Source organism: Calliphora vicina, chromosome 5, assembly GCF_958450345.1.
Source record: "Calliphora vicina chromosome 5, idCalVici1.1, whole genome shotgun sequence".
Lineage (NCBI taxonomy): Eukaryota > Metazoa > Arthropoda > Insecta > Diptera > Calliphoridae > Calliphora > Calliphora vicina.
The window spans coordinates 60088275-60109579 of NC_088784.1; the positions used below are offsets into that span (position 1 = coordinate 60088275).

Consider the following 21305-nt stretch of genomic DNA (forward strand, 5'->3'; position numbering starts at 1 on the left):
GGCATCGATACGTGCATCGGATAATACCTTGTTCGACATCATCAAGCACATGTTCTCAATTGATATCAGAGTATCGTTATAAATTTCCTCGCTCAGTTGTAAATTTGATGTTTTAATACGCATCTGATGCAAAATATCATCACCCATGTCATCTTTGTATTTGCACCACAAATCAGTCGGTTAGATGGGAACATGCTAAATCGATAAATCGAAAAAAGTGGGCGTGGTCAGATCAACATTCCAATTAGAAAGACCGAAAGACATTGCGATGCATGGTTTATAACTTTTCAAGTGACAATAAAAAATCATAGTATTTAAAATGGAGGAAATTTTTTGATATTTGTATGGGAATATATAGCAAAATCTAATTGCCATATCTCCGGCGCACTGGCCCGATTTCGTGCAAACTTCACATAAACCATTTACATACCATCACCAACGTACGCTGAAATTTTGGTTGAAATCGGTCGACCGGTTTCCGCAGTTAGTGGTGACATCAAACTGTACACTTCTTTTTATATATGGGGCATTTCATGTCAAGTGAACCAACTTTTGAAATCGATGTCTTCCGATCGGGAAGACACCAAGGTTAGTTCTATTAGATAGTAATTCAGACACAATTTTATAACAAGAACTCTGGGAGTTAGAGGGGGTCAAAATTTGACATTTTGGCAAAGCAGGTGTTTTTTCTTATCCATGTAACTTACTACCTATTGTTCTTAGCAAAATGTGTCCAAAATAGTTTAGATAGCTCTTTCTTCAATCTTTCGAAAAAAAATATTTAAAATAAAAAAATTTTAAAATCGGTAGAGAATAATCCAATATAACTAAACTTGGTGCAAATTGAATTTTCGAAATATATATTGCAATTCTTTAAAAGTCTGAGAAGATCTTGTTATATTCCTGATGATCAGCCATCAACAGATATATATATGTTGCAAATTTCAATAACTTTTAAATGCTATTGTCAACATTTTTTGACTAATGCGCGCACACGATCTATTAAAAATACTGAAAATGCAATTTTCCGCCGATAAGTACATATTACCATAATTATTTATAGTCCATAAAAATATTCAAAGTCTAAGGACTTTAATTTAAGGTAGAAAATGTGCTCCAGTTTTAAGGCATATTTTATCTTCTTCTGAAAGGACTTTCCGGCCTGTCCTCTTATGTATTAGTTTGCTGTTGTATGTGTGTGTGTGTGTAATACAAAAATAAGTATGTTAATGTATGTGTGTGCGTTTTTTTTTGTTATAGTAGATGAGTCTGTAATGAAGTGTTTGTTGCAGTTTTTGTTCGTTGGAAAATCTAAAGCAAGTAAGTAATAATAATGAAGTAAAATTAAGTATGTGGAAAATGTGGTTTAAAGGCTACTTAGGTTAACTGCTTGTAATGAACACACAGATACATTGTAAATTGTATTTGTGTATGTAGTAGAATGACTGACGTTTATGACTGTTTGTTGGTAGGTGGGTTTTTGTTGTTGCTGTTTTTGGTTTTGTCTCGACTCGAGAGAATGTTGAATGTTTAAATAGCAGAAATAGAGAAGTTTGCATAAAAATTGCAAAAAAAAAAATAGCAATAGCAACAACAAACACAACAGTAGCAACAGCCGGCTAGACAGTGTCTAGCCGCGTTTTGTATGCCAGAATACAAAAACAAAACAACAGCAGCAGCAGCAAACAACAAAAACAATTTATTATGTGAACTACACCTTACAATTGGTAGTAGATGTGAGTTTGTTTGTGTGTTAACGCACACACACACACACAATCACAAACACTTACCAACAAATTGAGATGCAGTCACATTTTCAAATTTTTTTTTTGCTTCTTTACTTTGGTAGATGCAGACACAATAGAACCAACAAAATGCAACAGACCAGACCAGACACACTAGAGTCAGAGACTAAATACTCGTATAAATAGAGAAAAAAACAACAAGGAACGACATATGACGCCTTCAACACCGCCAACGCCTGACATTTCAAACAAAAAACGTTTAAATATGAAACTAAATCTGAACACAAAGCAAACAAATTCAAAGTCTAAAGAGAAAAAAGACACTTTTATTTCTAAAGACCGCAACAAACAAAACTAGTATATTTACTTACGTATTTACATACATTTGTTTAAGACAATCATTAATGGTGACATAGAAAATAATTTATTTATTGAGTCCAGAATTTTATTGTAGTTTTAAAAATAAGTTTAAATTACGAAGGCAAACTGATAATTCAATTCGTAGCAATTTTGTTTGTATATCGATACTTTTTCATTTATGACAATTCAAATCGTATTGGATAAAATTCCTAATTTTTCTTTCTAAAGATTTATAACAAATATTTCATAAGTTCATTTTGTAAACATTTCAAACATTTAATTTTAAAAAAATTATGTAATTTAAAACCCTGAAATCGGCCTAATATCAGTATTCGGACAAAATTTAGCCGTATGATGAAAAACCTAGGTTATGGATTTGTAAAAGAAAAACAATTCTTTTATATAAAAAGTAAAATCCAAAAACTTAAATTTTATTGGGAAAACTGTCCCCTCAAAAAGATTGTTGTGTTCAAAATTAAATAAACAAGATTTTATGGAGCCCACAGACCCACTTTATAGTGGGTTCTGCATAAAAGCTTGTTTAAATATGTTTTTTTTTATTATTAATTTATTTCAGGGACCGTAACGGTTATAAGTGATATCAAAAACGTTATTTTATAACAGTTATTTTGTAACGTTAACGTTTTAATTATCCGATATAAATAAAACTCATTTGAGGAGTTTTATTTTCCCCGTCATAAAATAAAACTAATTTGAGGAGTTTTATATTTCCCGTCAAAAAATAAAACTCATTTGAGGAGTTTTATTTTTCCCGTCAGAAAATAATACTCATTTTATGTAAATTGACAACTAAAGCTTGACGATGGTCAGATCTTTAAAATTTGTAAAGCACCTTCCTTGTATTGCAATTGAATAAATTATCATTAAAATAAAAACAAGTGGGATTTTAATTTGTTATTGTTTGATACCTATTATTAAATTGTTGTTATTTTTTTCTTAAACAAATATATTACTACACATATTATATCAGATAGACTCTGTGAAGGAAGATACTGAAAAAAGAAGATAATAAATGAAATGAGTTTTATTTTCTGACGGGAAAAATAAAACTCCTCATTAACCTATTAAGACCTATTATTAAATTTTTGTTATTTTCATCTGAAACAAATAAATTACTACACATATTATATCAGATAGACTCTATAAAGAAAAATATTGAAAAAAGAAGAAAATAAACGAAATGAGTTTTATTTTCAGACAGGAAAAAAACTCATCAAATGATTTTTATTTTATGACGGAAACAATGAAAATCCTCCTTTTATGACTCAACTCTATTTTTAACAGTTTCATCCGAACTTTTTTTTTTTCGTTGAGAAAAAAACTGTTAACTGTGGAGTTGAGATCGGTTTTTTAGTATCACCATTGATTGACACAGGTCAACTGTAAAAAAGGCTTGAATAACCACTATGTAGATTTTATGCACTATGGCTACAAGTACAAACATTTTTGAATTCTATGGAGAGATTTTTTATTTATAGATTTTATAAGTATTCTGAAAATCTATTTCAATCAACACAAGGATAGACGAACATTGCTAAATCTACTTATGGGATCAAAACTTTTATCACTGACATCAATTAACTTGATCTACTCGTCGTACTTAATAAATATTTATCTCTAGACTCAATTAATTAAATAGACAGTCACAAATGATAATTTAACCAAAATATTGCGCGTGTACATTCAATTCAAATTCAAATGAATAAATAAATAGTTATTTAAAATGATATTTGGATTAGAACTGTGATTATAGGAGTATGTAGTCGTACAATGTGTTTTGAGAAATTTAAAATTTATTTGAATGTCTGCATATTTGGCTACTGTGTTGTCCACATACAGCGCCAGAAATAAATAAAATTATTCAGGTTTTTTTTCTTTGCCTGCGTATGATTCTCTATTTAATAATTATATTTTCATTCATTAAAATATTTTCAAATTCAATTTGAATTTGACGGTGTAGTTGACAGACAGACATACAGACATGCAAAGTCTGTCTGAAAGAGAGACAGACAGACATACATGATTGCAGGTATTTATTTATGTGCATTAAAAGAATTCGCATAATTTTTGTATAAATATTTGTATCCAACAAACTTGGTCAGGCAAGGAAGCCGGGAAGGAAGTAGCACAGCGATTATGTATAGAAAGAAATAATATTTTCAAGATCATTCATTATACAAATGTCGCAGACATTTTTCAAATGTTTGTAGATACATATTTTTATTTTTGCATTTTAAATTCATTTAGTCATTCAGTCATCTACTACTGTCGTCTAGAGATTGAAGTTTTTTTTATTTTTTTTCATTTGTTTTCTTTGACTTTGTGCATGCAAATTTGTTCCTCATGTGTGTGTGTGTCTGTGATTGTGTCTCAGGTTGGAAATTAAGCTTTCAGTATTTAATGTCTATGTCTACTATTTACATAGTTCTATGATCGTGTCTGTGTTGTTTTTTTGTTTGTTGCTGTGTGTCTGTCACGATCATTGCGCATTGATTTTGTGGCATGGTTACATGTGCGTCTCTGTCTGGGACGGCATGAGTGCAATTAATTTGTTTATTGCCAACATTGATCTGTTTCACATTTTTAGCGCCCATTCAAAGTTTCGCTTAATCGTCGAGCGAATGAATGAAATTAATGAATGAATGAATTAGATTTATTTAATAGTTGCTGTGCAATTATGGAAAAATCAATTAAAATAAAAATACATATAACGTGAAGTAAATACACTTGAAGAAATGTTGGAAGTATATTTAAAGAGAGAAACATTTTGTTTAATAGTTTATACTATTAATGTCATATTGATTTATATATCGTAATCCGAAAACAATATAATATGGTAAATCCTTTACAAAAAAATGATTGCCACAAACATATACTTAATTACTACACTCATATATGGGCATTTCAACAGAAGGGTACCAAAATAAAATAAAAATGTTCATAAACAAATAATTTTGTCTAATTTTTTGATATCAGTATTCCAATATCGTTCTAATTTTAGTGGCTTTAACTAAAAAAACTAGTTAATGCATACAAATTTCACACTGAACATTTTTTTTGGACCAGCACTCAGGGGATGACCCCTACTCATGCAAAGCATTGTGTTGGAACTAGGAAAATAGGTTTGTGGACATTTGATTTGAATTTTCTAATATTGAAAGTGACAGGAAAGACTCCAGTAAGCTTTTTCTACATACGGACAGTATGACTAAAGAACGACAACGAATTGCCGAAGAACGTGTATTACGTAAAAAACTAAGGGTTTGGGGAACATGTTCCCTAATTTCAGCAGAGCACATACCATTGTAGTATCGGTAGAACAGTGAAACACAACCCACATTGCGACGATGTTCCAGTGAGTCAATAGAGCTGGATACCCTTTAGACACCGATAAGCGTCTTCACCCTCTCCTGTATGCGGTCGAGTAACTCCAAAATAGACTTCGAATCACCGGGCCACACATCAGAGATGTATTCCATTTTGGGTCGGATATAAGTGGTGTAAATAGTAAGGAGGTGTGATGGAGTGAAGTATTTCCCACGCCGTTTTAGAAAATCAAGGCACTTAAATGCTTCTTTCGACACTTGTCCAGCGGACATCGCACTGAATACTCATGCCTAGAACATCAAGAGCTTCTGATTCCTCAATATTAATCTGTTGTGCGTTTATATGTTAACATACAACATTGAGTCTTGTGCATTAAAACCATTCAGAGATTTTCACAAGATCTTGGTTAAGCGTATCATTCTTGTTTTGCCTCATTGCTCCAATCTCCGACAGGCTTGGTCTATAATTGAATGGATATGAATGGCAAATGTTGCTGTCGACTGCAAAAGAGTTTTCCATAGGAAGGTTTGCAAGTCTCCCGTGGAGCGTCCTCTACGAAAGCCATATTGACGATGCTGAGTAAATTGTTGGACTCTAAATATTTAACAAAATGGTAGTTAAACATACTCTCCATAACTTTGGAAAGTGCAGAACAAATTGCTATTGGAGCATAACACTGTACAACATAAAAAAAATTACAAGATCCGACCAATAAATTTTGATAGAGTTCAGAAAGCGAAAGGAGGCGCAATGAAACGCATGAAATATGCGTTGGTTCACTACTATGTTTTTGTAGTTTATAAAACATCACGGAAAAATATGTCGCATGACAAATCATAATTAAGGCTGTAAAACAAAATCAAATGCAAACATTTCAATAAGAAAATTCTTTAATTAAAAAAACATTTCTTATAGAGTCGCAAATAAATATTGTAGAAATTGCAAATGGAATTACGAATTAATGTCGATCAGGGAGGATCACAGGCTTATATACATATATACTAGTAGTTATAATTTGTTGAATGAAGATAGTAAATCCTTTGACTGAGAGTTCAGAAATGCTGCTAAAAGAATGATCGTGCATGTCACCATTTTGTCTTTGCTTTGAGCAATAACAAGATTTCATGAATATTTGTGAAAAATGTAGCCCAAAATCTTAACGGAAAAATAAAAATTCTAAGAATAATAAACTTTTCCGTTTGATCAACTGTGTAGTACACTTTAAAAATCAAAATAGATTTATATTATAAATATCAGCGTTAGTCGCTTGCAGTTGCAATTGCAAGAAGGAAAATGAATAGCATTTTACTCGATCATATAAAAAAAAAACATTTATTTTCACATGCAAATATGTATGTAATAAGAAAAATCATTGTTGCCAAGGGAATTATTTATAGAAATGTGAAAAATGAGAATTTTATGCAAAACTCAAAGCAACATTGTATGCCAAACTATTTGTGATCAAATGACTGATAGACGACACTTTTTTTTTAATCATTTATCATATACCTACATAGACATAATTGTTTGGGTTTGTTTTTACAGTGATGCACAAATAATTAGTAAAATAATAACAATATTTTTAAGTAACAGACATGAACATGTTTCTCTGCTTGGCCTGCTGCTAATTACTAGCCCAACTCTGCTGCTGGTGTATGAAGAAGAAAAAAAAAATTGATTGTGTCTGGTTCTGAGTCTAAACAAAGTGTATAAATGTTTTTCTTAAACATGAGTCGTCTGTCAAAGATTCATGAAAAACAGAAATAGTCTGTTGGATTTTAGTTGGTATTTTTTTTTTTATTTAACAGACTATTCTGAATGTACGTGTGTGTGAGTGTGTGAATTTCTGAAAAGCATGCATCATGCAAAACTAATTTGTTTTGTCAACAATTTTTTGCACAAGTTAACAAACAAACAGTTGTTGCTACCAACTTCTTTTTCTCGCTGCGACCAAATGAGATATTGTTTGTATGACTGACTAAACTAACTAACTAAATAACTGACTGGCGCACTGTCAGTCTGAATGAATGATCTGTTAAACTATTAAATGCCAGACTGGCTGACATGTATTGATATTGTTTTTGTTGTTGCTAATGTTGTGGTTGAGTTTGAAATATGTCTGGTTCAGTGTCTGGCTGGTTGGTTGTTTGTTTGGTTGGCTGCGTTGTCTTTTTTATTGAAGGTGCCAGACAGTGAAATGTGTGGTTAATTTTGTATAAATAATAAGTTTAATTGATCATCACGATACTCACTTCTGCAAGTACAAAGGAAAACGTTTTATTATTTTATGTTTTAATACACAATTTTGCATTTTTAGTGTATTTTAAGTGCAAATTAATGATGCATACAAATGGTGCAATTTCATTAAGTACTAACATTATTTTGCAGAAAAAAGTTAAGTCTAAAGGCTTAATAATATAATGCAACTAATAAAAGCTATCTAACAAATAAATTATGGAGGCAGATATAGGAAGACATAGTTTGAATTTTAACAAAAGCCTACAATCTTGAGGACGAATTGACTAACAAATTCTGAAAATTTCTCATTTTATTTACATAAATATTCCAGATACGTTTGGTGATGAAATAAGCCATACTAAAGGGAGTTACGATTCGTTGCTTATTCGTACAGTTTTAGAATAGTACAAATGTTCATCCTTCATACTAAATCAGATTTGTAAATTAAACTTGTGATTAAATTAAACTTTCATTACCCAGTACCCATGTTTAGAGCAGTATTAATGGTTCAAAACTGTATAACAAGATATACAAATCAAAAGTATTTTAGAAAATGTTCAAGTTATTACAAATTCCAACTGCCATCAAAGCTAGATCAGAAAATTGTATCCCCTTATTAACCCTCTAACTGGCAAGAATGCCTTTAGGCGGGGTATGTTAAATGTATGTAATGCTTCTTTATTTGCTTATATATAACGGTAAATATGTGTAAAGAGACAAACAATTTACTTATTGTGATAAACACGAACGTGCACTTGTCTTTTGTTTTTTTTAAATCCAACGAATTTTTTATTTTTTCAAACAATAACCTGGTATATTTTATTCGTTCAAAATAAAATTGGCCGTTTAGAGGGTTAATAATCAATTTATCAAAGCTTTATAAAACATAATTTCCATACAAAATTTGTTTTATAAACTTTTACTCCAAAATGGGGTACAACAGGAAACGGAGCAAAATTATTATATTGACAATCTGTAATTAAAAATCTAGAGTATATCGATAAAATCAGTAAGTTTCGATGAAAATCTTTAAGACAGATCGTAGTAGCTTGAAGATAATCTTCGCAAGCTCTATCAACGTTGCCGTATATTTGCTTAATCAAGTGATCTTAGGGAATTAAATAAATCTGTCCAAAGTTTGATATCAGTGTCAGTGAACGTGGCTAATTTGAAGTCAGACAGTGCATGATTGACGCATTTGCAAATACCCAAAAAGTTTATTACCATGTTAGACTAACCCCCATTAACACGAAGTCTGGTTAGGCCTTAACTAATAGTTATACAGTCGGTTAAAATTATTTTTGTATGAAAACTGTCAGTATAACTATTAGTTAAAACATAACCAGACTTCGTGTTACTGGGGGTAAGATGTGCAACGATGTTTAACATCATGTATAAGACGAACTCCATGTTTTTCTTGCAACAAAACGTAAGCTTGCAATATTTTCTGTACATGGTTAATAATATGACTTATATATACATATTTTATGATCATGGTCTTCGTCTGTTTCAACGTAATCATTATAAATGTCATCCTCAACATCACTTTCGATGACCGTTTCAAAATCACTTTCAACAGCACTTCAATCTAAGTTGAAGAAGAATAATTTATATACAAGATTATTAATTGCGATTCTGATCCTTCATGTTCATGTTTAGACGCAAAAATTTCTATTTCAAATCAACCTCTTTTTTACTAAATAACGAATATTTTATTCCGTTCCTTTTATTTTCATTGGTTTAAGTCCTAAATTAAACGTTTTGAAAGACTTTTTTTTAGAATTGTAACTACTTTCAGTAATATTTATATATTTATTGAATAAGCTATCGGACCACTCATCTACCGTGATCGAAAGACTCCCTTTATCTTTAGTTATTTGTCGAATTTCAGAAACAATAAAATTTTTGTAGTCATTATTACTTATTTAAATTTGGAATTATGAAAAATTTTAAGCAATTTAATAAATTTTAATGTTTTATTCGATTATTCTACATAAAATTGTTCGAATTATTCGTTATTCGAAAATGGTATTTTTTAAATTGTTTGAATAATTATTCGTAAGAAATTATTCGATTAATCGAACGATCATTATTCGAATGAATACCCTAGCATCTACTAGGTTCGTTGATAGCACGGGATATATATTAGATTTCTGTGTTAATGTTCGTTTAACTTTGGAATATACTGGACATCCTCTGTAATTTGCTATGTGATTTCCGCCACAATTGCTGATTTTTTTACATTTGAGTCGTTGCACAGTGATGCCCATAGAACAAGTGAGGTTGCAAAAATCAAAAATTTCATGTGCTCCTAAAAAATATTGAATAAACCTTTTTTACAGTAAATTGTCCAACGATTTCAAATATGCTACTCTTATTACAATCAGATTTTTGGTTCAGAAGTTGACTGATTTTCAGTTTTCATAAAAACATAAAATTTTTAGGTAATTTGGTCCGCTTTCAGATACAATATATCGAAAACTATGTAACGGAGCATCATTATTTGTGATTCTATTGATAGATATATTTATTGAATAAAATTGATTTTTCCACAAATTTCAATTTTGCACCTGAAAGGCGTAGAACCATTTTCAAACTCTCATTTCATAGGCTGATCAATTATCTATCATATACTTTTTAAATTTTTTGATTATCTCATTTGGTTCAAAAGTTATAATTTTTGCAACGAAAAAACTCAAATGGCGCAACTGTGCACTGTTTGATTTATCGTAAAACTTTTGTAAATATCGTTATTGAGATTAAATAAACCAAACTAAGCCCCAAATGCATCCAAATTACGGTACAGTATTTTATGAGAACCACATGGGGCGTACATTGATTTTGTCATTTCGTTTGTAACTCATTGAAATCTTGTTTGGGTCATTATAAATTTCTAAGAATATCTAGCTGTGAAAGTACGATAGGGCGTTTGGTATTGGAAATTGGAATAATCGGTCCAACCAATCTGAAATTTTATCCGTCCGTCCGTAGTTTAAAAATAATTAAAACACGATAGCGCCTAATCGAGGGCACAAATAGTCATTGCTAATTGGTTGAACCGGTGAAAAGTTTTGGATCAAAATATATTGTTTGGACTAGTTAGCATACAAACAAAGTGCACAAATTCAGCCCAATTATAAAAAAAATTCCCGGGAGTTTTTTCCCTTTTCTCATTTTTCCTATTCAAATTCAATGTTAAAAAAATGATAAGGGAAAAACTCCGGGGGAATTTTTTTTTTCATAATTGGGCTGATTATAAAATTCGGCACAAATAGTTAAAATCAAAAGTATTAAAATGTCCTTTTGAGACGGTTTTCTGATGAAGTCGAGTAGGAATTTTAATTAGTATTTGAAATAAAGGGTTAATTTAGATTTCATAATTTCCATTGACATTGTACAACTTAATAAAATGATATTTTGAAATTCATAAAATATCAAAAATTATGGAAATATGTATTTAATAAAATCAAACCATAACGCTGAGGTTCTAAAAGCATGCCTACTAAATATTTAACAAAACAAATTTAAACTTTAACATTACATATTATTTTTCCTTGAAAACTTTAAAAAGAAAAATGTCTTTAAATAAAAAAAAGTCAGTTAGTCACTAACACCGATTCGCAAATGGCCAGCAGGCATGCAAAATGTATGTTAAACTGAAAGACATGTAAAAGAGTATGACTACGAACGATTACGATTATAATTATTTTAACCAATTGACCAATAACTGCAGACAGCGTAACAGCAGCAACAACAGCAACACGACAACGACAGCAGCAGCAACAGCAGTAAATACCATTAACATAGATACATACAAGCTCACATGTGTAATGTAATGGTAATGTGTGTAATTGTGTAAGTGATTTGTTTTGTTTTTCGAAACAAACAAACAAAAAAAAAAATACAAACAATTTTTGCATAGCAACGACCTACAAAAAGTTCATTAACGGAGAGATACCTAGACATGTCCCAGACACTAGGCAGACAGACTATGAAACAGACACACACATGCTTACACAGTATACATTTGTATCTATGTATGTATGATTATGCACATACTTATACATAAATATGAAGAGTGCCAGCAGCTTTACAAGTAGTCAATGTATCCCTTATAGACAATAATTTTAACATCCCAGGTAATCTAGCGTGAAGTCAATTGTCACTTTAGTATCTCTATCTAGTTTAGAGTGTTTGAAATACTAAAGGTTTATTACTTTATGAAATAGTTATTTTACATACCATAAGTAATCTATTGGAGAGTCAATTGTCACTTAGTGTCCCTTTGTAATCTGTGGTGAAGTATGTTTAATTTTTTTATTTTCATTACACTTTAGCGATAAGTCATTTCACACACTATAAAGTATATAATGCTACTGTCCCTTGTATGATCAATATGTGTTCATTTCAAAGGTCTAATTGTATTTCTTTGTATGGGCTAGCTTCTTTACTCACCACTAATATTATCTGATAAAGTCAATACCTATAACTGTCCCTTTAAAGTGACTTTGAAATTTATTCTGTAGTCGACATAAGAGACTAGTTATTTTATTTACTCCAAGTAATATTAGAGTAGTTCTATCATACAACAAAATTTTGTTCCTAGCTCTACTTCCACTTTATATATGTACGAGTATTATTAAATTATTAGAACAATATTTTGTATTAACTGGAATAATAAACAAATTATAAACTTTTATTCGTAGACAATTTGATACTGGACTCTATGTATATTAATACCATTGACTACTTTGGACCAGCTATATGAAAGTCTCTATGTAATCTATGTAGGGGCACTTGACTCCCAGGTTAGGCCACCCTAAATAAAAGTTAAAATCACTAGTTTGGGACAGTCAACCAAAACTGCTGGGTTATGAGAGAAAACAAACTATTGAACATTTTAACAAACTCATTTCAACCAGACACTGGCTAACACTATTACATATACTTAATAACTACTTGTACAAGCCGGTAAAATGCTATCATTGTACTTACAATTTGTATTGTACATTGTACAATACAAAACCGGAAAGTACCCTAGAGATGTTAGTTGTATCCAGTTTTCCAACAGGGTCCTTCTTAGGTTCTTTCAAATTTATCACATTTATGTCGAAATTTCGAATTTTGCATATTTGTTTTGAAATTCCAATGCGGGAAATCCGCAATAGAATGCTGTTTTAGCTTCGAACCAAATGTGCGCTTTAGGCTTTGAATTGAACTGTTGAATTGATCGATAATTATTTTATTATTTGTCATAAAACAAAACTTTCGAAATTCTTTAAGGACAAATAATAAAATAATTACACTGTGCTAGTTGAAAAAACTAAACTAATTCGGGTACGCTGAATTCAATGGTGATAACCTTTTGTTTGTTAGCTCGTATTTTCGAGATATACCGTTATTTCGAAAATGGAGGAGGTTGTACGACATACATATAATCGCGTAACTCAAAAACGGTTAAGTTTATTGAAAAAATGGAAAAATCGAAATTCCGCAATAAAATTACCTTTAAGAAATGCTTAACATATTTTTAATCTTTGCAGTCGCTTTAGAAATATAAATTTTTTTTGGCAAAAATTAGAAAAATTTTGAAATTTTTTGTTTTTAAAACGGCATTAAAAATAGGAAAATGCATATACGCTCTTAATTTTTTTCACACATATCGAAAACGAAGTTCCAAATTAAACAAGCTCTAAATGATGTTTAGTACTGCAATAGTCGACAATGTAGTGCCGTTTTTACAAAACGGCAAGATTCTGTAAATTTTCAGTTTGTTGTTGATTTTGAATCTATAAATTAAACTAGTGGAAAAGATAAGATATATATGTATATTACATATGAAAGTATAGGAAATTGTGTCTTCTTTTCAAAAATGTATACAATTTTTAAGAATTAAAAAATTTATAGAAGACTTTTTGCAAAAATATGGGAAAAAATTTTAAATTGTTATTGCTTTATCTTTTGTTTATAAAATCAAAAGTTGTGGACAGATTTTAATCATTTAGAGCTTGTTTTGTTTGGAACTTTGTTTTATACGCTTAGAAAGAATTTATAGCGTAGCTTCATTTAAAAATATGTCAAGCCTTTCTGAAAGGTAATTTTATTTTTCAGTTTATTAAATAAACTAAAACGTTTTTGAGTTACGCGAATATATGTTGTGCAACCTCCTCCATTTTCAAAATAAGGGTGTATCTCGAAAATACGAAATAACCTAAGAAATGTATTCAGCGTATCCGAATTAGTTTAACCCACTGGGTGCCCCGCTTGACAGTTTTTTCAACTAGCACAGTGTTATCGATCAATTCCACAGTTTTTACGCTCTCCTGAAAAATTTGAAAATTTCATTTAAGTTATTTTGTCAAAAGTCCAAAGAATTGAAATTTATCAAAGCCAAAAGCGCAAAAAGTAGAAATCAAAATTTTTATTTAAATTCTTACGTTGCATCTAACAGATAAACATTTATGTTAAAAGGCTTTTATTTCCATAAATATATCTATGTACGTTTATTCATTAATAAATGTTTGAAAATGCTAAAATTTTTAAATGCTAATGAATAGAATTAAATATGAGTGTGTGTTGTAAATGAATAAACATTTAAAACAATAATAATAAAATCTAAAACGTCATTACTTATTATAATATTGACTGACATCAAAAGAATTAATAAACGAAGCAGACGCAGACATAAAGACGTCTGACATTTAATGGTACAATACTAATGAAATACTCGTATTTATACACAAACATATTCTATTGTAAATGAATTCATATGTATCTGTAGGTGTGTATTGATATCAGTGCAATTGTGATATTTTTACAATGTCTAGGTCCATGTTTTGGTTTGTTAGCTTTAATAAGAGCAAACACTGTGAATCGTTTGATTCATAGAGAAATACACATAGAACGGAAAGTAGAAAAAAAAAATTCAATAAAGTACACATAAGAGTGTTGTTTTTGTTATCACATAGTTTTTTTACCAATACATGTTTTTGACAACTGAGTTAGGTCTTTGGCAGGAGAGTTTCCGTTCTATGTATATTTCTCTATGGTTTGATTTTGTCGATACATTAAATGTGCATTGTGTATTTTAATTATAATGTGTTAGCTGTTAATAACATACGAGGTCAATCTGTAAATAGTTTTCACACATACGATAAACTGGCAAGTCCTCAGATATTTTTGAACATCTAATGTTCCCTATAAAACAAAGGTACTCTATTGATCTTATTAATATATCCGAATAATTTTGTTTCTAACTGATGGAAGAAAATTGTTTACAAAAATGCAAAATATGCTCTAAAATGTCTAAATATGCTTTAAAAAGTCAAAACATGCCATACAGCCAAATTTAAAATTAAAAAATATGCTCTTAAGTGCAAAAGATACCATAACAAATCGTTTCCAATGTTGTGAAACAGAACGTAAATGAAAACAAGTAAGAAAGTATGGTCGGTCAAGCCCGACCATATAATACCCTACACTAAGTAAAAGAGCAAAAAAAAATTTTCTTTTAAAATTTCAATAATTTATATTTTTGAGTGATTTTCGGAAGTGGGCCTTATATGGGGGCTATGACCAATTATGGACCGATCACCATGAAATTAGGTCGTGTGATTTATGTGTATATTGAAGTTAACTATGTTGAATTTTGTGTGTTTACCAACATTTTTAAGCGATTTATGCACGTTAAAGTGATTTTCGGAAGCGGGTCTATATGGGAGCTATGACTAATTATGGACCGATCGTAACAAAATTTGGTGACATGAATTTTGTGTATATAAAACTTATTTGGAGTGGAATTTGTGGAGATACATATATAAATTAAACATTTATGACCGATAAAGTCCAATTTCGGGAGGACATTTGTATGGGGGCTAGGTGAAATAATGGACCGATTTCAGCCAGTTTCAATAGGCTTGGTCCTTGAGCCGAAAAAATAATATGTATCAAATTTCATCGAAATATCTTCAAAATTGCGACCTGTACTCTGCGCACAAGGTTTACATGGACAGCCAGCCAGCCAACCAGACGGACGGACGGACGGACGGACGGACATCGTTTAATCGACTCAGAAAGTGATTCTAAGTCGATCGGTATACTTTAAGGTGGGTGTTAGACTAATATTTTTGGGCGTTACAAACATCTGCACAAACGCATAATACCCTCCCCACTATGGTGGTGTAGGGTATAAAAAACATGAATGATACCGGTTTCCCTGGTCATTACATTCAGACCATTTAAATAACTTTAATTCCGTTGTTTCCGACCAACAAGCTGTTATCAGTAAAAACGTAATATTGGCAACTAATGAAGTGATGGGTTCGTATTGTATTTCAAATAATATATAACGATATTTAGAAATGCAATCGAAAACTGATTCCGGCCTTTGGCAAGAACTTATCAGTAAAATGTTTTAAACTAAATGAGAATTTTTTGCTGGTCACGTTAGAATTTTCCTGTGTAATTTTAAGTCCTAAAGCGGATGTCCAATAACTCAGCAAAAAAATTGCTTACAAAGCCACAAGTAATGACTTTTTTAATAACTTACTTTGTAAGTAGTAAAGTCTACCAAATTAAAATAAACAGTTACTTTTTCTCAATTTGGCCATTCTTTTTGATAATAGTTAATTTTTAGAAAAACCAGAAAACAAAATAGTATTACAATTGTGAAAACTATTATTTGAGTGAGTGAGTACAAAAGTTGACCAGCTGGATTACTTTATGGACATCGCAAACAAAAATATGTAATTTTTCAAGTAAAATAATAAGTAGTCTAATCGTCAAATTACCCTTATTTGTCTGCTTATTTGTAAGTAAAGTTTTTGCTGGAAAATAAATGAATTCCACCAAAAAATAAAAGTTTTTTACTTTCGGTCTTTCGATTTTTACCATATTCGGTAAACACATACCCTTTCGAGTCCTTTGCACATGTCGGAATTCGGAAAACTCGGGATTTTATTCATTTTAATTTTTTTTATTTTTTGTAAAAATCAAGAAAATGTACATGTGCTGTATCTTTAAATTGTTGTATTTTATGAGCCTAATGTCGGATTTCATAGATTTAAGATGCATTTGAAAGATAATTATGTTCTCTATAGGCTACATAATTAAAAAAAATATTTGTTTTCCACACAAAAACCATTTATTTGAAAAATATCTCCGAAAATCACTCACGAAAAATTATTGAAATTTTAAAAGAAAAAAATTATTGAAATTTAAAAATTATTGAAATGGTCGGACTTGACCGACTTTTTACCGGTTCAATCTATGTTTTGGACACTATTTGTGCTTTATTAAGGCCCTGGTTGTTCTAATTGTTTTTTATGTCCTTCACCTTCGTGAGAAGGGTATATATAAGTTTGTCATTCCGTTTGTAATTTCCACAATATAATTTTCCGACCCTATAAAGTATATATATTCTGGATCCTTATTGATAGCGGAGTTGATTAAGCTATGTCCGTCTGTCTGTCTGTTGAAATCAACTTTCCGAAGCCCCCAAATAACTTACATACACGATTCATACATCAATATCTCCGGAATTCTTCCGACTCAATTGCTACTTAAAATCGAGAAAATCGGTCTACAAATGGCTGGACAAATCGAGGATAACCTCGATTTTTGACCTATATCTGGATTACTACAACTACTACAGACAATATGGATATCTAATGATAGATATTTCAAAGACCTTTGCAACGACGTATATTAGACCATAGTAATGGGTCAAAATCGGAAAAAATATTTTTTAACCCGAAATTTTTTTTTTCGCTAAATATTAAAAAAGAAAATTATAAAACAAAAAAAAATTTAAAAATTAAAAAAAAAATTAAAAATTTAAAAAAAAATTTTAAAATTTAAAAAAACAATTCGAAAAAAATTTTTTTACAAAAAATTAAGAAAAACAACATTGGAAAAAAGAAATTAATTTTGTTTACCTAAAAAGTACATATAATTTGGTGAAGGGTATGTATACATATAAGATTCTGCACAGCTGAATAAAGCACTCTTACTTCTTTTATTGATGATTGGACCGATTTTATCCAATTTTAATATCAAACATTTTTTATCAGCAGAGAATATTTGAGGAAAATTTCATACTCCTATGTATGTCCTACCCTCTAGGCCCTATCGATATATAGATATGTATGCTCCATGGAGTAGATGTGTGCTGAATATAAAAATAATCTTGATAAAACTTTTAAATTCTTTAACATGGAATTCTCTATTCATGTACTTGTGACTCATTTTGGATTAAACAATTTTAAAATGAAAATGTTTGCCATCAACATTGCAGATTGTTGAAGATTGTACTTAAATGATTCTCAATTATTTATTTAGCAAAGTGTGAAAATAATTTGTTCTATTTTAAGTGTGGGAAAGATTTCATTTAAATTTATATAAAAGTTTATTTAAGATATTTGTGATAAATTGAATATTTAAGTGGAAATAATTTACAGTTTTCAATTTTTTGAGTTAACTGACAGTAAACCGTTATAATAATCGTTCATTACCAAGTAATGGGTTAAAATGCTATTATAATTACTGTTCACTATTTATAAATTAGCAGTTTAGCTCATTAGGCATTTAATTATCATGTCTGTACTTTTATATCACTAAAATAACTAGTTACATGGAACAACAATAATACTTCGTTGATCGTAAGGACTTAAAGAAGCCGAGATCAGAAACGGAGGAATGTGAAGTTAGTTAACAAATTACTTAACTAAATGAGAATAGTATTGAATATTTAAATAATTTACATATATATCTAATAAATAAGTACTTGTCGATTTTCAGATAAAAATCCCAGACATTACTAAACTACTTCTCAGTAAATACTTGGTTGGTTAAAACTTTCTGGCATCATTACTAAAAAATAATAATTTGTTCTATGTCCAGATCGAACTTGAACAACTTTAATTGTTTTTTTTTGAGTGAAATTGGTTGGCATTTTATGGAAATTATTTTGCTAAATTTATTATACTTATATACATATGTATGTATTTTGTTTGTTTTGCGAATATATTTTCTCAGCACATTTTCAAAAATTGTTTATTGAAATGCTATTGTATCAAGGCTGTTTTCTTTTGAGTTTTGTATATAATTTAAATAAGGTTAAATACCTTAATTTTTATAAGTACTTTTATAGAGATTCGTATGTGTATCGTTATAGATAAAATATTTACAAATGCAATTGTTTTAAACCATTTAATATTACACAAGATCAATTAATTTTGATTGTTTATTAAATGTTAAATTAAATTATATTTGTTTTACATTTTGGCAAATGTTTTTTGCACGTGAAACCATAAAATTATTTGGCGTTTCGTCGAACCAATGCCAATCGATAAATTTCCTAATATTGGAACATTTTAATTTCAAAATTATTTAGACCTAAAATCGATTACAACAAAAAACCGATCAACAACACAACGAGTTTTTCATATTTCTTAAATTAGTATTATTTATGTAGAGTAAAATACATGTTATTCAAGCTTAAAATTTCTTAATTTCAAATAAATTTTTTCTCAATTTCAAATGGAAAATCTCAATTTCATTTCCATTTTTTTTAATATCATTTATAATGTTCTCAATTTCAATTAAAAGTGGTGTATTTCTTGAGAAATTGAATAGTTTTAGTTAAACATGTTTGCGTAAACACAATTATTATTTCCTTTTCAAATTAAAATCAAAATTTTTAATTAATTTTTTTTTTTAATTTCACATGAACAATTTCACTTAAGTTTGCATGTTAAAATGGAATTTATTCCCTTATTTGTTTATTTAAAAATTTCATAGACATATCTGATTAACACAAATTTATAAACTTACCGAAATTCTCGTATGTTATTAAAATATTGCATGGTCCTACCATCGGCCTCGGACTCCTTATTGGCAGCATTTATGCCGGCATAAATGCGGCTCATTTGAGCCTCGGTCAAATTAAAGATTTTCAAGACCTGTTGGCGATTATTACGATCTACCATTTCGGTATGAGTATTGGAGTCATCTAGAGAAAGTTTCGAGGGAATAGCATTTATGGCCACCAGCAAACAATAACAAATTAACACTGTAAAGTGCCTCATATTGTAAAATAAATATTTTTAAATAATGTTCACTCAATAAAAATTTATTTATTAAAAACTTTTTTTCTTAATAAAAATTATAATATTTTAGATTTAAAAAACTTTAACAATTGTTTGTTTATTTCATTTAACAAAGTTTAATTTTATGTTCTTCTTGTCAATGATAAAAAATATAAATAATTTTCAGTTTTTTTTCTTAACACTTAGTTTGTTTTGTCAGTTTTTAATATTTGTTTAAAGAAAAATATTTCCTTTTTATTATGTATTTATTTTGCAATTTCCAAATTTTTGTTCAGTTTATTTTCACAACTTTAGTTGTATTATTATAGTTTAGTTTGGTTCTGTTTGATTTAGATTTTTAATATTTTAGTTTTGTCTTCACTGTAAGAACAGCAAGTATGAAGTGATTTGCGCGAGGCACTTTAAAAGACTTAAATAACAAAAAATTTGTTTTCATTCGCATCTATAAGATTATATTTTCTTTTTTGCTTTTTTTTTCATTATTTTTCGGACTGCAAACGAAAACAGCAGCAACAAAGCCAACAACAACAACATGACATGCACAAACACATGTTGTTGCTTTATAGATTTATACTTGTGTTTACAATAACAACAACAACAGCAACAACATTACCGATATAACAACATTGCTCGTCGTATCGTATCGTCAACAAACGAAGTTTTCGCGTGTGTCCGTGTATGTACGAATGAATGAATGAATCAATGTACATGTAATTTAACATTGCAATGTTAAAGTAAAATTCTGTTAAAATTATGCATGCAATTATTGGTAGCTGTTAATTAACATTGTTTAAATTAAATGCAGTTAAAGTTAACACACAGACATCCGTATGCACATGCACGATAATGTTCGTTAAATAGTGTTGGTGTCAATTTTGTTCTGTCTTCTTTCTGATTGGTCGTTTGAGACAACGTGCATTAGAGTACGTTTATGGATGTGTGTGTGTGTACTGAAATGTTTGAATGTGGGGGTTGTTGGTTAATTCACATGATATTTATTAATTAAAATTTTGTATTTTAGTTTCAAGTATTTTTAATTTATTTTCATACTTTTAATTAAGTTTTATAAATATACGCCTGGCCGTTGGCAAGCTGGACCAAAAGCACAAAATATATGTGAAAATTTGTACATAGCATGGGGAAAATGTTTCCAAAATTCAATCAATCAAAAGAAGAACTACTCAATTTTATGTATATCAAACAAAAAACTAAAATTTTGTGAAAATGAGCGAAATCACTTAATTATGAATAAATTCGAAAAGAATCCATCGATTTTTATGATCGATATCTCATTTTTTTCCTATTACATGTGGCTTTGTGTTAAAGCAATATAGGTACCTGAACAATTTCTGCCGTTTTCGATTTTTCATGAGTTTTTTAAAACACAAAAATTAGCTATTTTCACGTAAAAAATATATTTTTTGCTTCGATTTGTTATTATAATTTCAAAACTACTGAGCCGACAAAGTGTAAAAAAACTTGTCAAAAGGTCCCGCAATTCCTAAAA

General features: G+C 29.7%; 1 protein-coding gene across 1 annotated transcript in view; it reads right to left on the reverse strand.

Annotated features, from left to right (window-relative positions):
• The window catches only part of ana (anachronism), a 37320-nt gene extending 17528 nt beyond the window's left edge, over window positions 1-19792 (reverse strand). The window contains exon 1 of the mRNA XM_065513314.1: window positions 19524-19792. Coding sequence (XP_065369386.1) covers window positions 19524-19777 — 254 coding nt within the window. The 5' untranslated portion in view covers window positions 19778-19792. The remainder of the gene's footprint in view (window positions 1-19523) is intronic.
• Window positions 19793-21305: the final 1513 nt, after the last annotated feature.